Source organism: Myripristis murdjan, chromosome 2, assembly GCF_902150065.1.
Source record: "Myripristis murdjan chromosome 2, fMyrMur1.1, whole genome shotgun sequence".
Taxonomy (NCBI): domain Eukaryota; kingdom Metazoa; phylum Chordata; class Actinopteri; order Holocentriformes; family Holocentridae; genus Myripristis; species Myripristis murdjan.
Window position 1 is genome coordinate 14,336,093 of NC_043981.1, and position 16,408 is coordinate 14,352,500.

The following is a 16,408-nucleotide window of genomic DNA, read 5'->3' on the forward strand; positions in this document are numbered from 1 at the left end:
CAGATTTACTGTAAATACAGGCTGCCAACCGGAAAAAAAAAACTGTTCAGTCTCCAAGCGGTGATCACAAGTGGTACATATGTGAATGCTTCATGGGCTCCGATGTCTCCTGCTTGGCATCGGGAATTGTAGAGGTGTGTCGATGTTGAATCCAACGGAAGGCAAAATGATCAGTTCTGTATCAACATGGTCTCACTCCCAGGTCGTCAGATACCGCCGTTTGGTCGCGCCCCGTTCGCATCTGATACCTACGCCAAAGGCACCCATTGGCATTTGGATGAGACGCATTGGGCTTTCTTGCTTTTTTTCTCGCGTCAGCGGCACGTGGTTAGATTTAGGCAACAAAATGACGTGGTTAAGGTTAGGGAAGGGTTAGGTTTAAACTGGATATGGTCTCGGTCACACACAGAAGGCCTGGAAATCGGAATCGGGTCTTGTTCATGAGGATCCTGTGGCTTAAACGCCTGCCATCGACCCCACCACCTCCCTTCCAGGACTTTCTGGTTCTTAAGGTCACCTTCCCCCTCATCTCATCCACACACCAAAGGGTGCCTTTGGCTTCTAATGGGTGTCTTCTGCATCGGTATCAGATGCAGAAGGGCATGACCAAGCTGCGGGATTTGACGCCCCGGCAATGAGAATGGTCACGTCTATTCACACTAATCCAATCGGCTCTACTTAAGTGAGCAATATATGATGCAGTTTGTTTGTAGCTGATTTTCAGGCAACTTGTTAAGTGACCATATGATGGCCATCTTGGATGTGGGAGTTCCAGCGAGTTAAAGCTGCAAACGCCTCCAAGTTGTAGCGAGAGATAGGATCCAGCTCATCCAATACGACGGGAGCGCAGCTTTACTCGAACGAAATGACTGATGGCAAGAAAATGCAACATCTTGCAGTGCTATTTAAAAGATTGGAGGTAATTTAAGGCTGCACCAGACAAGACTTTTATGCAAAAATTTACAGTCTTTTTTTTTTTTTTTTTTTTTTTTTACACGTAAATCACAGTGAAGGACTGCAGCAGAGAGGAGCGGTCCATCCTTCCTAAGTTGGGTGCTGTAGTTTCACTCGATTTGACCATAATTCACTTTGAGTGTTGAGTTTGTCGACTTCAGGAAGCGACAAATCAAAACTTAAGTGCAGAATTTAAACTCTGAAGCGGCGGCGAGTGAGTGCTTCATCCTGAGAGAGCTGAACCCCAAACTCTCATCACTTCATCCTTTGTGTAAAGCAGACAGACTGATCCATATGGGAACAAGAGCAAATATGCTGAAACAAGGCAGAATAAGGCCGATCCGCCCATGGGCTGATCCTGGTGTACCGGCATCAAGAAAATGACACTTGACTCAAGAAAACTCGGAAAACAAGTTGTTTGACATAAGAAACAAATAGGATTCCATCCCACTGGCAGTTGTTTTTCTTCAAGCAAGTAAAAAAAAAAAAAGATTTTAATTTTAACACGGCTTAATTACCTGTTTAGGTCAACCCTTTGTGCAGTGACATGCATAAATTCCTTGTGAAGTTTTAATTACTTGGTTGAAAAACATTGCATTTTTTTTTTTTTTTTTGCAGAAGTGGAGTTGAGTTGCTGCTATATTATGACATAATTTCCTCAAATCCACCTCTATTCAGTGCAGTTTTCCTTTCAAAATATCTCTCCAAAACACATTGCATGTGTCACTGAGGCCTAATAAACATGTAGAGTGCATTTCCTGTCTCAAAAGACATTTGCAAAAGACACCTTGGAATATGTTGAAAGTTGTTTTGATGACACGTCAACAAAATGGGTACCTGATTATCCTAATGTGCACTGGTTATCACAAAATATAGTCTGACTTCAGCTAGCTCTCTGGATCTAAACCCGAAAACTGCTGCTAACATGATAAGTTAAATGTAACAACAAAACGTCGCTAATCAGAGCTGTGAAAACAGATTTGCATGACAAGAGGACATTTCTCTGCCTGTGACAAATCGACTGTAACTTTAATTCAACTATTAATTGCATTTTAGTCGATTCAGTGTGATCCTAAATGTATGCTGTATCTCACATTTTTGAGCCATAATTATAAATAAGTATGGTCTTGAGGTGAAGTCTCTTTTTTTGTATGACTTTGCACTTCCTGCTGCTATGTTTAGATTAGGAAAAGACAGGGAAAAAAAAAAAAGGAAAGAAATGGAAATAAAGCGTTTTGGAAATGAACTTCTCATTGGTCTATTTCTCCTCCGTCTGACTCGTTCCCTTCACGTCCCCCCGTCTCTCCGTCCCCCCCCTCTCCTCCATCAAGCAATGCAATCAACTCTTCCCCCCAAGCCCTTCCTGTTTCTCACTCCGAATTGGCGACAGCTATTCCCGAAGGCCTTCTCCTATTGCTCGTATTTGTTAAACACAATCACTGGCTGGCACGGCTCGCCAGAACGCCAGCCGCAGTTCCTGTCGGGCGCCGCCGTGCTCTCTGTCAGAACTTTATCAACACTGCAGAGAACAGACAAACAAACGCGGGGACAAGATAACGGTGACAGTGTTATTATTACTATTTTTAAAACCTCATTTAACCAGGAAAACAGGTTACAGGAAGAATTCGTCCTAAAACACTTTAACGCAGAGAGAGGAAAAAAAAAAAAAAAAAAAAAAAAAAAAAAACAGCCACTGGCAATGTACCTTGCATTTGGGTTTGTGGCTCCATGTTATTATTATTATTTTTTTTTTCCTTCCTGTGGTGGTGATGTATTTTTCTTTCTCCCGTGCATAACTGGTCAAAAGTCACATTGAGATATTTCTAGCACAGCTGCTACACACTGCAAAAAAAAAAAAAAAAAAAAAAAAAATCCATCTTGTCAAGTCATATTCGGTGTTAGATTTTTTGCTTTTCCTAAAACAGGTGAAAAAGATAATCCCTCTTGTTCCTTGTTTCAAGAATTGTTCGAGGAGAAATGAGCATAATTATGGAAAAACACGGCAAAATAAGGCACGTCAGCTCGCCAGGATCAAGAAGACGAGTTAAGATTGATTTTTTTTTACAGTGAATGGAGTTTCATGGGAGGAAGATCTAACATAAGCGAGAAAAAAAAAATGGACAAATCACATTTCTCCATCCCAAAATAGCATCACAAACAGATGATAAACAACACTGTATGAGTATCTGAAAGGGAGAATCTTGCTGCAATAACAAATTGTTGTTTACAGCATTGGCCCGGGGGTGGACGGAGTGACACACATTCATATACTCACACCTCGGAGCTGCCCAGTCTGACCACAGCCTCCAGTTTGCAGCGCTCCACTCGCTCGACGACACTTCATTAGCCGTTTTTTTTTTTTTTTTTCTTTTTTTTTTTTTTCAGGGACAGGAGAGTGTGACTCACTCGCTTCCCCTCCACTGATGTGGAATTTGAAGCGGCGAGTTTCCAGACTCGGGCCTGACCCCGTGACCTTCGCACCGCTAATGACGATATAGAGCAGCGATCGGGGACAGTAAAAGATGTTGACGTGGTTTTGAGGCACTGCTTGACTTTAATGCCTGTGTGTACTATTTTTTTTTTTTCGTTTGTTTGTTTTTATTTTGTTTTGTGTGCATGACTTTAATTTACATAATTCACGTTCTTTACATGACATTTAAAATGACAATCTACCAAAACAAACTCCACGGCGGAGCTCTCTGCATCAGCGGGAAAAGTAGGTATTTTAGCTCTTAGATGACACTGTTTGCATTTGCCTCATCTGAATTTAAGTGTACATTGCCCGTTATTAAAGCATTTTGTGACCCTTAGGTCCTTCAAACCCCATTATAACATTATTTTCCACATTATTTCAAAATGTACCTCTAGCAGATACATGTTTTTGTCAACAAACAATAATATGCCTGCCCTGTGCTCAGGTTACACTTTGTAATTACAACATTGGTTTCATGCTGAGTATTAGTACTGCCTTTTTTTATTACTTTTGAATTGTGCGGATTTAGTGGAAAAACCCACTAATTTTGACCCTCCCACCCCTTTAGTTGCTGCAATTTTAATGCCGCAAAAACAAAGGAAGATAAAACCTCATAATCTGCTTGTAGACTGCTGTCACTAGAGCTCGAAATGTGCAGGCATGTGTTTATGCATGTGTGTCCGTGCGTGCGCGCGCGTGTGCGTGCGTGCATGTGTGTGTGTGTGTGTCCATAGATGAACAGACAGCTCCAGTGTTCTTGGTATGAGAGCAGGCTAGAATGCCCAGGGCATCTGTTGACCCAGCTGGCATTTGCTGAGCGGTTGTAGTACGTCAGGTTAAGGACAACATTTATCCAGCGTGCATTTGTATTTGTGTGTGCGCAAGTGTGTGTGTGTGTGTGTGTGTGTGTGTGAGAGAGAGAGAGAGAGAGAGTCAGAGGGAGGGTGGTTCTCTGTGTGCATGTGCAGGCGTGTGTGTGTGTGCGTGCGCCTGCGTGCAACGGAGGTTCAGGTCAAGGGTAACATTTCTACAATGTCTGTTGATTCCTGCGAGGAACATTTCAGCAAATAATAATCCGCCGAATGTTATTTAACAGCTAAAAGGGCCAAAAAGCTCTAAGCAGCCAAAAATAGCAACAAAAATAAATTCCACCACACCACGCCGAACAATGGATTAATTGCCAGCAATATTTTCTTAAACAATTGCCCAGTTTCTCATCACAGGGATTGGATGTTGCAAGCCCTCACTCCCTTATCTATGGTGCATGGGCTCAATACCAGTGTTTCATAGCCTTAGGTGCTAAGCAGCAACCCAGCCTCCTATCTAAAACTAAATATAACACACACGCACACACAGTGAGAGAGAGAATACGCTCTTGTTGTTTTGGAAAAAATGGAACGGGGAAAAAAAAAATGTCCTTGAGGCAATAAGAAGATGGCAGAATTTAGTTCTTGGAAAGCAGTGGCAGCAAACAAAGACGATACAAGACTTGTCACACACACACACACACTTTCACACATAAATATACACTTGTAGACACACACACTATCTATAACCAGGAGGATGTCTCTGCCAAAGTAAGAGACGTGCGGACAGCTCGTTTGACATGCACACAAATAATTGGAGGACACGTGCGGCGATAACTGATGTCAGCAGTTGTTTTTGTGGCGGTTGTTGTTGATGGGGATGATGATGTGTTTGTTGCGAGCTGCCTCAAACTGTCAGGCTAAATAGAGTGGGTGTTGGGGCAGTCAATTCCTCTCCCAACCCAGTCTTCAAGAGCCTATCGATTTGCCAGTCATCAAAGACTGACAAAGGAGTGAAAAATCAAAACACATCCATCTAAAGCGCCTCGGCGTGAGTCACAAGAAGGACAAAATAAAATAAAGATATAAAATGAAATAAAATAAAATAAGGTTGACCTTTTCCGTGGCAACTTGGTGCGCGCCATTCAGCTTGGGCTTTTATACAAAGCGGTGCGCGCTAAATGCAAGAAATGCACTCACTACGCACTTTCTAAAGCTCGAGGCTGAGGAACCTTGATTTTCCACAGCACCTTTTATCCTTTTACTCCTCACGGACTTTTCAATGTAGCAGCCATTTTCTCTGCCTGATTCTTCTTGAATCTTGGTTTGCCATTGTCTATGATTCAAACTGCCGACGCATGTTTAGATAAACCGCTCCAGTAAGCGTGATTCTCCTGCCGACGTGTCACCAAGACCAGTTTCCATACATGCACAGAATTCCTGTTTTGACATATCAAATTACAGAGCTCGGCAGCGGCGCACAGCAGCGCGAGAATGTAAATTATGAATAAACTCCGGTTTTCTCGATGCTTCCAGCTTATATTTTAATAAAGTTGAGCTGGAATTCACCTCCGCTGCCAAGTGGTTCAGATGACTGGGCATGCAAATCTGCGTTAAGGTGTAGTTTAATGCAATTTGAATAATTAGATGAAAAATAAATAAATAAAAACATATATTTAAAGCACACCTGATTTACCATATCTTATTTCAGAAGTGATGCATCCAGGTGTCGGGTAAGATAAATCAAGCACGCTGTGATTGGAATGAGTGAAAGGTTTTTTTTCCCAAAGCACTTCATTATACCCATTTTGAAAAAAATAAATAATAATTAGATTAAAAAAACACACACACAGGCAGGGCAAAATAAGTATCCTTGAGATGCCACAGCTTTGGAAACAAAGGTTCCAAGACGGCTGTCATCTGTAATAACTCCTCTGCAATTCGCCAAACTTTGCATCACCTCAGGCAGCGACTTCTGCAATTATCTGATCTGAGATGGCACATCATGCGCAGTCACACACTGACAACAAGTTGGTCAACTGAAACTGCTCACTCATCGCTGCAGGAATATATTTATGCTGCTGATTGGGATATTTTACATTTCCTCCCCTATTCCAGTGCATTGCATTAACTACATTTGTGTTTTGTGTTCATCTTGGAGTATGACACATCACATCATCAGTAACTTCTCCAGCTTAATTATGACTATTTCCTGACTAAATTAAACCTACGCCATGCGATTTCAGATCCTTTCAAAAAACCTGAAAGTGATGTGTGCTTTGTGGAGGCATTTTGAGATGGAACGATAACGCTGGTTTCAGCCCTTTTTTTTTTTTTCCTCCTCTCCATTTCTTTGTTGCCAACATCCACGCCTGCCTCCAGCTCCTCCCACTGCTTCGCCTGCTGTTTAAAAGAACCGCTCTCCCCCTCCTGTGCCTGAAAACTGACAACGGTGGAATCCATGAAGCGAGTGAGCACAGCATCCGAGGCCAAGTGGTGGCTCTAAGCCGAACAGGCCGTATTCTCAGTCAAAAAGAGAACATAATAAGAAACGTAATAGAACTCAATTTAGGACTGGTAGCCTGCAAAACATATCTGTAGCTTCCTTGTTTTTAGATTGTGCCAGGTTTGCATCCGCACTGCTGACGTATATTTTTGCAAGAGGGAGAGGGGAGTGGCTTTGCAAAGAGTTTACGCACAAACTTGTTTTTGCGCTCAGTGCCATCTTGAGGTCAGGTAAAACCACAGCGTGCACATTTAAGTCTGTTTTCAGTGTTTCTTTCCCCAAATGGTACATACCTCCCTTTGCACAAGAATATCTGTTGCGCCCCAATATCATGTCGATATCCAAATATGTCTATTAGAGCCACATGTTATGGTCTGAATGTGCTATTGCTACTGTGCCATTTTTTCATAATACTCAAGAAGGCTAATGTTATTATGACTCCTGGGTTTTTTATGTCTTTTAACTCACATACCTAAAGCCAGGGGTGGACAGAGTAAGCAAAAACCTCTATACTAGTCAAATTACTTATACTGTATAGCAATAATGACTCAAGCAGAGGTAAAATAATTCAGCAAAATAACTATGAGCAAGAGCATGAGTACTCAAGTAAGTGAGTAACATCATACAATCTTCGGGACAGACTTGGACTATAAATTGCACCGGTGGGACAATTACCCAGAATAGCATACTCATACCAGCAGCCCTTTACCATAATATAATGTTGACAAAATGCACTTCAAGCAAAAAGTACTCCAAAGAAACTTCAGAACAAAACACATTTGCAGAGATGTGATGATATGACTGTATAGCCTACAGGGATGAGCTGGGACAAAAAGCTCCAATGTGGGTTCTCATAGCCCCTAACCCAACCACGGTGACACAGCGTGTACACCAAGCCCTGACACCACCACCTGTGTGCATCAAATATACATTAAAAAACTGAACACTCTGTTTTCCCCAGTGAACAACACTGCATCATATGCCTTCATAGATTAAATGAATAGATAAATAAGTAAAAGTATAATTTTGTCCACAGAGTGAATAGTATTCTGCATCAAAACCACTCTGTGAAGTACAGTTTATTTCAAAAAGTTGATTGTAACAGAGTAAATGCAACTCTGCCTACAGCAAGAAAGGCTGCCCTTGAGCTCCTTGGTTACCACAAGAGTTGTCATGGCAGCTGATTCTCATTTTCATTATGGGAATTATCAACGCAGTTGGAAGCCGTTCTCGTCAAATCAGATTGCTTGGCTGGAGCTTCACCATGGTTTTCAACTAGCCGGTACGCAAATAATCGCTTTAACCGGGAGCGCCACTGTATACCATCAACAGCACCTCAGTGCAACGTCTCCCACCAAGGAGCAGTGGAGAGAGTGAGATCTACAATTATAACTACGTGTAAAAGGCAGTTGTACGCATTGTTTCTGGGGGTGGAGAGGATCTTTCTGTGCTCCATCAATAGGCCAAAGTATCCTTGGCCCAGTTACGAGCTGCTCTCTGACCGGCCAGATAAATGTAAAAAAGCTGTGGGGGCAGGTTTCCTTGGGCCCAGGCCAAGATAGCTTCAGGAAATTAAAATTTCTTATAGCCTGGTTGCTGGGCTTTAGTCGAGTGTGTGTGTGTGTGTGTGTGTGTGTGTGTGTGTGTGTGTGTGTGTGTGTGAATTCGTACATGTAGGCCTGGGTGCATAGAAATAATGATATTAACCTCAGACAGGGAAGTCTATTAGGGAGTAAGACTGTCACACAGGTCTGAACCCATCCCCCTTTCTCTGAACAAATTTCATATGTCCTTACTTTATGACTGCAAACAAACTCCATTTTGTGTCATGGTTCTGGTTCCCATTCGAGCTATGTAATCAGATCAGGTGGAGCCACATAATGCCTCAAATGCCAGTGAGGGATGGGCGCGCGTGTGGCCGCTAAATCAAATCAATGAGATAATCGATAAGTGGGGGCTGGGAGAAGAGGATTACTTAGAGCTGGAGGAAACACTCGGTAGGCAATTCACTCATCTTGATTAAAGGCTTGCTTGGTGGTTTGACGTAGGTCAGTGTGCAGTGGGTTGACACCAGATCTGGGGCAATTATGACTTGAGATCCTTTAAATTATCGTGAGCGTTTGCTGTTGTCTGCCTGGTGGACACGGGAAAATATATATCAGTATGGTTTCTGATATCTGAACTACCTGAGGTGTGCTTGTATTTGTTATTTTAGTGTGACAGGTTGGTGTCTGCATCCTTCCCCCATCACAGAAAATAAACTTAAATGCTCTCCAAGCAGTTCCCCACTACTGTAGGTAATGCAAAACCAAATATACACACACTGATTAGCAGCTCTTGAACAAAGTGACTCTCTTTGCCAGTGTATTAAAAGAGCACCTTGAGCAACGCTGTAGGCAAAAAACATCATTTTGGCCCTTTAAAGATTTACAGTCTATTTTCATGCAATTTAATTGCATTTGAGGTGTGATTCTGAAATAGCTTTGCTTATTAAAAGGCACATTAACAACCGCAGTGGTTACATAAGATAATGATTTTTTTTTTTCTACTTCTTGTTATGTTTCCTTGAATGACAAAAAGTTCAGCTATCCTTAGCCTAGTGCTTTCAGACTAATACCAAACTCAACCACTGGCACTGTTTCCAAGCACAACATTAAAGACTAGAAGTTATTTCATAACTACTGTGGCTCACAGAGAACATAAGCACTAATAAAACCCAACCACTGAGACTTATAGGCTAAATGCTTTGCTGTGGACGGGCTAATAATAATATCTGGGAATAACACCAAGAAATCCCTGGGGATAATGCCAGATAATCACTACTACACACCCCTTGGGTCCAATACCAGCAGCAGGGGTTGCGATGGGTGTAGTCGATTGGAAGTGTACGACTACTGGCAACTCTTCACTGCATCACATGGGACTTTCATCAAACCTAACATCAAAGGCTAATACCCAACCTTGAAATCATTTGGGTTTTTTACAAAACCTAAACATGAGGACACGCACTGAGTCTGACCACTGGGACTCAGACAAGAGCTGGCCACTGACACTCTTACCCATAGTCAAGGAAAATACAAGCCTTTTCAGAGTTCTCCCAGACTGTGATTTTCCCCTCATCACACCATCCTTTTACATAATCCACAGGCTGTTTTGCATCGTATGCCCTTGCTGTCATTTCCGCCTCAGCATGAGCCAGAGACAAGAAAAGCAAGGTGACAAATGCAGCAAATGACAGACAGTGTCGTTTAAAATCGGAATTATTTTGTTTCTGCAGCACAATTTAATTCAAACGCTATCTGCCCGGGACCTTGTCACCGCTTATCAAACTTATTACCTTAAAAGAACAAGGATGCCAGTTTGCTGCAATGAAACCAACAATCCAACACATCTAATGTCACATTCTGTGCAATTAACAACAGCTTAGGCATGTCTGGAGAAGCATAAAAACCAGAGATAAGCAACATGTCCTATAATGCTGGTATATTCCTTTAAATGGCGTGAGGAATTACAACTGATGGGTATGTAATTTCCAGACCATCCAAAATTTGCATTTATAGTAAGCAACCCTAAAAAAGCACAGTTTCCAAATATGCACCATATGTACAACCTCTATTTATCATACCCCCAGGATTAAATGGCCCAAGCCAATACCAAAGTGAGACCTTTGGGACTTACACTGAAGCTAAGTGTTATGAGGTGTGTGGATGATGTTATCCCTGCTGGAAGTGTTGCATCAACTGCCAGCTCCTTGGGGGACTATCACACCAGCTACGGCAGCCCTGCTGGGCCACAACAGTGTTGAGGTGCTGCGAGCCCAGCGTGTAAAAGAGGCTGCTCTCCATTGGGTTTCCAGCAGCTATTATCTATTGTATTAATGAATGGGTCCTACTGTTGTACACTGAGTCACGCAAGACCACATCGCACAAAGAAACACCGTCACCGTGCTACTGTATGAGCCCATGGACAAGACCATTTTCTACAAGGTTTACAAGGGTTATTTCTTTCTAGAATATATAATAATCTGTTGTTTGACAATCAGTGTCATTTGCCTTTTTCCATAAAAACACAAATCCTTTTGCGCTGCTCTCTTGTGACAGTGGAAATCAAACCTCCTAACATTAGAAAGGCAATGTTATTTGCTCTATTGAATAAGGCTCATAACAAACATAATGGCATCTGATAAACCAATAAGAATTATTATTGAGAAGTACACAGTTTTTCATGTATTTTTGAATATTCGGTGTATTGCACATTTGGGCTTTTTAAGTAGAGAGGTAATAACTTTACAATCTTAAACTGCAGCTTTGGGTGTTTGTTAATAAGCCCAACACTGCAATATAAGAGTCTAAATGTGTCATTGTCTCTCTAGGGTTCCCACATCTCTATATCCAAGACTTCCAAATAAAATAATCAGAATATGTAATGAAGTCTATATTCTCTGCATTTCATGACAAGAAGTTCTGTTTTACTGGACTAGATGTAGAAATAGTATCCATGTTGCTATAGTTTGAAGACATTTTTAGATAAACTGGGCCATCACAAATCCATACAGATGAATACGAATATAGAACAGCATAACTCAAGTAATCATTTCATACACTTCAGGATATAAAGTAGGCAAAAAAGTATACGATTAAAAAAATAAATCAGGGGCAAATGTGCCATTACACTCCCCCCCAAAGCTCAACTCAGTCAAATCCAATGAAATTTCTAAAACCAAACATTGTTTTTTACTCAACCTCAACCACACTTTATTTAACAAAATAGAAGCAGGTCAAATATCGCAAAGCATATAAATGTAACTTTGAAACACAGCGTTTTTGAAAATTATGACAAATCATCAATGGGCTGTGGCACAGTAATACTTCCACAGAAGAGACATATAGTTAACCCAATCCCCCTGTGATTGGACAGAAAGCAGGAAATAGGGAGTCGAGAGGGACACGAGATGATTGGACAAAAATGCAGGGAGCGAGGAGGGTGTGGGGGGGCGATGATGAGTGGTTTTTTGTCACAGATCTGCTGAGATATTAGTCCCCAAGGTCAAGTGGTGCCTGGTTACATAGTGGACGGGTAAGGGTGTGGGGGGGAGGGGTGTTGGGAGAAGGGTGGGAGGGTGTGGGGGGGGCTATTAGGAGAAGTAAGGGTACCTATATGTACATGCAAATGGTGCTCACTCACTCACTCACACACACACATTCACACACCATGGATACTGTCATTTACCCTCACCCAAATAAAAGCACATGCGTGTGAAGCTGCATGCATGTACTTGCACTCACTCACTCACACACACACACACACACACACACACACACACACACACACTCACTCTCACTCTCTCACATGAGCGCACAAGCACACAGGCAGGTTAGGCAGACAAAGAGACTGGGAAGTGGTTCAGCACCATGGACAGCGCTAGTCTGCATACTGGGGAGATACTGTAGGCCTACTACTAGCATTAGACAGGGGAGAGGGGGGAAAAGTGTAAACCCATCTCAAATCAACTCTGTACACCCTCATCATGGCCATGGCATCTTAGGTAGTAGTTCAGAGCCCAATTATAGCTGATAGCTTCTATATATGAGGCATCTCACGGGTGGAGCTTCTAACAGAAAGCAAAACTCGATTGGCAAAGTAAAAACAAGTCATTAGCATTGGAATTTTACATCATGTTTAAAAAAGATTGCACATTCCTTGCATCTGTATCAGATACTGCAGAGAAGGTGAAGAATTGAGAAATTTTGGGATATTGGAAGTATGCCACCAGCTTTTTAATGCTTTTTTTTTTCTTCGTCTTCTTCTTCTTCAGTGTTTCTTCCTCAGTAAAAGCAGTAAGCAGCAGACCCGACAGCTGAGCTCTGCAGAGCAGCTATTCAATCATGGCATTGTTTTCATGAGCCCCACAAAAACCATGCGCACCCCCAAAAGAGTATCTCAAGTTCAAAATGCTGAATTGAAAATGGTGTCTTGCATTGTCTAAATACCTGCTTTTGGGCCTCCTTTCCCCCTGTGAAGGAGACGCCACTGTGTCACTGTGGACTGGCCACATGCTGTGTTCTGTGCCATAGCCTGGCCTCCCCAATGTACTGTTAGAATGCAAGAATTACCCAAAACAGTCTATTTCAAGCACATTTTGTAGTAAATACAGTGAGTTTCAGTTCTCTTATTTGGACAAGATTAGATGGCTTTACAAAAGCTCACAATATAATGAAAGTGAATCATAGCCATAAGCTTTTTTGTGGAGGAATTCTTTTTTTTTTTTTCTCACATTAAAAAAGCATTCTATTCTATATCAGTCTACCTGCGCTCTGTACATAGATCGAATTGTACCTACATAGCTCAATTGAAAACACTTCTTTGCTTAGTTGTTGAAAAAATATGATGGTATAAACCCCCCATTTAAATGACTCTGATGTGTTTTTTTTTTCTTCCTCTCACCCAAAGCAGGCTATATTCATTGACACACAAAACCACGGAACTGTTATTTTAGCTACATTAACTTTGCAGCATAAGCATCTGAGTGACGTTAATTGGTCATGCTCATCTGCATGTCTGAATATCTGAAAGTCAACAATTGGCACACCATAAAATAACACAGTTTACATTCATAAAGGAGATGATGACTGCGCAGACGTGGTTTTAATCTGCACCAACTAGTACGGTATAAATAACCCCAATATTTATCGACAATCAAATGATAACAAACAAAAGAAAAGAACATGCATTGACAGCTTCACTTCCGTCACTCCTTTCCGAATTAGTCGTCCTTATCCAGTTATTGTGATTTTTTTCTCTTTTCTTCAAACAAGTTTTAAAACAACAAATACAAATCCTAACTGCAGGTTCACAAAAAATAGAGAAATGGCACTTTGTAATAGTCATATATAATTCTTAATATCTATATATAGTCGTCATATTGATATAACATGAAATAAGGGTCGAGTTGGCTTCTTTGTTGGTTATGGTGGTTATGGTTCCTCGCCGTTGTGTGTGTTGAAACCATGCGAAATATCATCATGCAGATTATGATACATCGGTCCGAGTATTTACATTTACATTCATGCGTTCGTGCACCATTCCCCGGGTCTTCTAAATCGGTCTATCTCTCGCTCTCTCTCTCTCTCTCTCACTCACACACACACACTCCCTCTCTCTCTCTCTCTTTCTCTCTCTCTCTCGCCCTCTCTCTCTCTCTGTTTCTCTCTCTCTCGTTCTTTTTCTCCCTCTTTCTGTCTCATACAGATCCGTAGTCCGATTGCGGCAAATAGCAGAACTGGGAGGAGGAGAAGGAGGAGGAGGGGGAGGGGTATAGCCAGTGGGGGGGTAGAGAGGGGGTGGAGGTGGGGGTGGGGCGGGACGAGGGGTCGGGGGGGCTTGGCATATACATATATTACATTATGGGGCCTGTGCAGCAGACTGACTTACTTGGTTCAACTGGAGAAAACAAAACATAAACAAGTCTGTGTACGTCTAGAACGTAAAGAAAGCGAATGAAGAGGCTCGGAATCTCGCCGTTTTTAGTCACTTGTATACGTCAGTCTGTCTGTTTGACTGTTTGTAATCCAGTCTGGTATAGGCTTACTGTACTAGACTATAGCAGAGTCCTTTTACGCATCGTTTGTCGTGGAGAGGTGCGCGCTGCAGTCGAAGCCCCGGTGCGCGCCCCCGTCTGCGTGGTAAGGCCCGCTGTGCCAATAAGACGAGTCGCACACTGTCTGTAAGGAATTGATCTCCGAGGCGGAGGAGTTCCCGTCCCTCCGCTTTGATCTCTTGCGGTTCCGCAAAATAAACACAAGCATTCCTACAACAGTGAAAGCAGACGTGACAAACACCAACAGCAACCCGGGGACGAGCACTGAGATGGAGACCCTGTTTGGCTCCAGGTAAGAGTTTGAGCGCGTCCCCGAGTCCAGGGTGAAAGTGCTGTTTTTGGACAGGGAGGTGGGGGAGATTCCGTCATAGAGTTTGGGGCACATGCGGTCGTTTCGGACGAGGCGAAAATCTCGTTTCCAAAACTCTTCTGGGGACTCGCACTTGAGATCGCTCACTATCACATCAGCCCCGAGTTTCTCCGTCCACTGTTTGAAGGGCACGATGTTGCATGAGCAATCCCACGGATTCCCGTGCAGATCAATCTGAATGATTGAATTGAGCTGGTCTAATACGCCAGCCACTGGGAGATAGGTGAAATAATTATTATGCAGACTAATTTTGGATAAAGAAATCCCAAGAAAAGCATCCACAGGTAAAGATTTCAGCAAGTTGTTGTTGAGGAACAAAACCCTCAGATTTGGCATGGGGCTGAATGCACCTGCCACGACGAGCTGGATATCGTTGTATTCCAAACTGAGATATTCCAGATTCAGAAGGCCCACAAACATCTCTGCCATCACAGTATCCAGATAGTTCTTATCCAAATACAGCCACCTCAGCTCGGTCAGGTTCTGAAAAGTGCTGTTGTCGATCACCTTGATGTTGTTTCCACCCAAATCAAGCAGGTTGAGGCTGGAGTAGCCAAGCAGCTGGTTCTTTTTGACAGCATGGATGTTGTTATCTCGCATGTTCAACTCGTGGGCGACCAAGGGTTTGGGTTTAAGATTGGAGAGGCTCTCGATCTTCTTCCCCTCACAGTTGACCCCCAGCCCCTGTCTGGAGCCGACCAGCTTGCAGTTGCAGGACTGGGGGCACGTCATGTTGTGCAGCTGCTCTCTGTCCCCGTTCACACCTGTCAGCACGGGAGTAGGCTTCGTTTTCAGCTGCCAGTTCTCACGAGATTTGGAGCGGCTCTTGGGTCCGTGGCCCCCAGGCGTCGGGGGCCCACTGGCGTCTCCGTTGAGCTTGTAAGGCGTCGGACGCGGGCCGGGGGCCACGGCCTCCGAGATCTCGTCCTGGGTGGGAGGGGCTACCAGGCTGGTGTCCACGCCGCCGTTCTTTGAAGGGCACAGATCCGCTTCTGACGTCTCGTTTAAGTCGCTCCCCTGCAGTCTGGTCGGAGCCTCACATATTACCCTCCCAATAAGCGCGTTATGCGGTATGTTTTCCAGCCATTCCTTAAGAGAAACCAGGTCGCAGTTACAGTCCCACGGGTTGTCCTCCAACAAAACCTCCGCAATACCCGGTATTTGTTCAAGGATCCCCTCATAAGGCAACGTTTTGATTCGGTTTCCCCGCAGGTCGAGATGCGTAATGGGCACATGTTGAAACACGTTTATAGGTAGCGCACTGATGAGGTTATCGTTAAGTATTAACACTTCAAGTTTATTTAGGTCCCTGAAAACGGCGGGGTCAATATCCCTCAATAGATTAAAATCGGCTTGGAGATATTCCAAGTCGTCTAACCCCAGAAATGTACTCTTCCTGAACGATCTTATCTTATTGTTATTGATGTGCAGCCTTTTCACCAGCTGCAATCCCAGAAAGGCGCCGGGGACAATGTCGTGCAAGCCATTGTTTTCCAAATGCAGGCTCACAGCATTGTAAAAGTTGGCGAACTCGTTGGGAAATAGCCTGGATAGAGAATTCCCGTGCAACAGCAAGTGATAAAACTGAGAGCTGGGGCCAGTCAAATGCTGCAGAGTGGTGAAGCTCCTTTTTTCGCAGTCTATGTGCAGATCTCCCTCTATCTCGTTGCAAGAGCATATCTGCTCCTTACAAATGTCCCTT

General features: G+C 43.1%; 2 protein-coding genes across 2 annotated transcripts in view; one reads left to right on the forward strand and one right to left on the reverse strand.

Annotated features, from left to right (window-relative positions):
* The window catches only part of spry2 (sprouty RTK signaling antagonist 2), a 535,263-nt gene that overhangs the window by 333,436 nt on the left and 185,419 nt on the right, over positions 1–16,408 (forward strand). The gene's annotated exons all lie outside the window — the stretch shown is intronic.
* slitrk1 (SLIT and NTRK like family member 1) overlaps positions 14,120–16,408 on the reverse strand; it is a 3,434-nt gene continuing 1,145 nt past the window's right edge. Inside the window, exon 1 of the mRNA XM_030070585.1 lies at positions 14,120–16,408. This exon is cut by the window's right edge and continues 1,145 nt beyond it. Coding sequence (XP_029926445.1) covers positions 14,353–16,408 — 2,056 coding nt within the window. The 3' untranslated portion in view covers positions 14,120–14,352.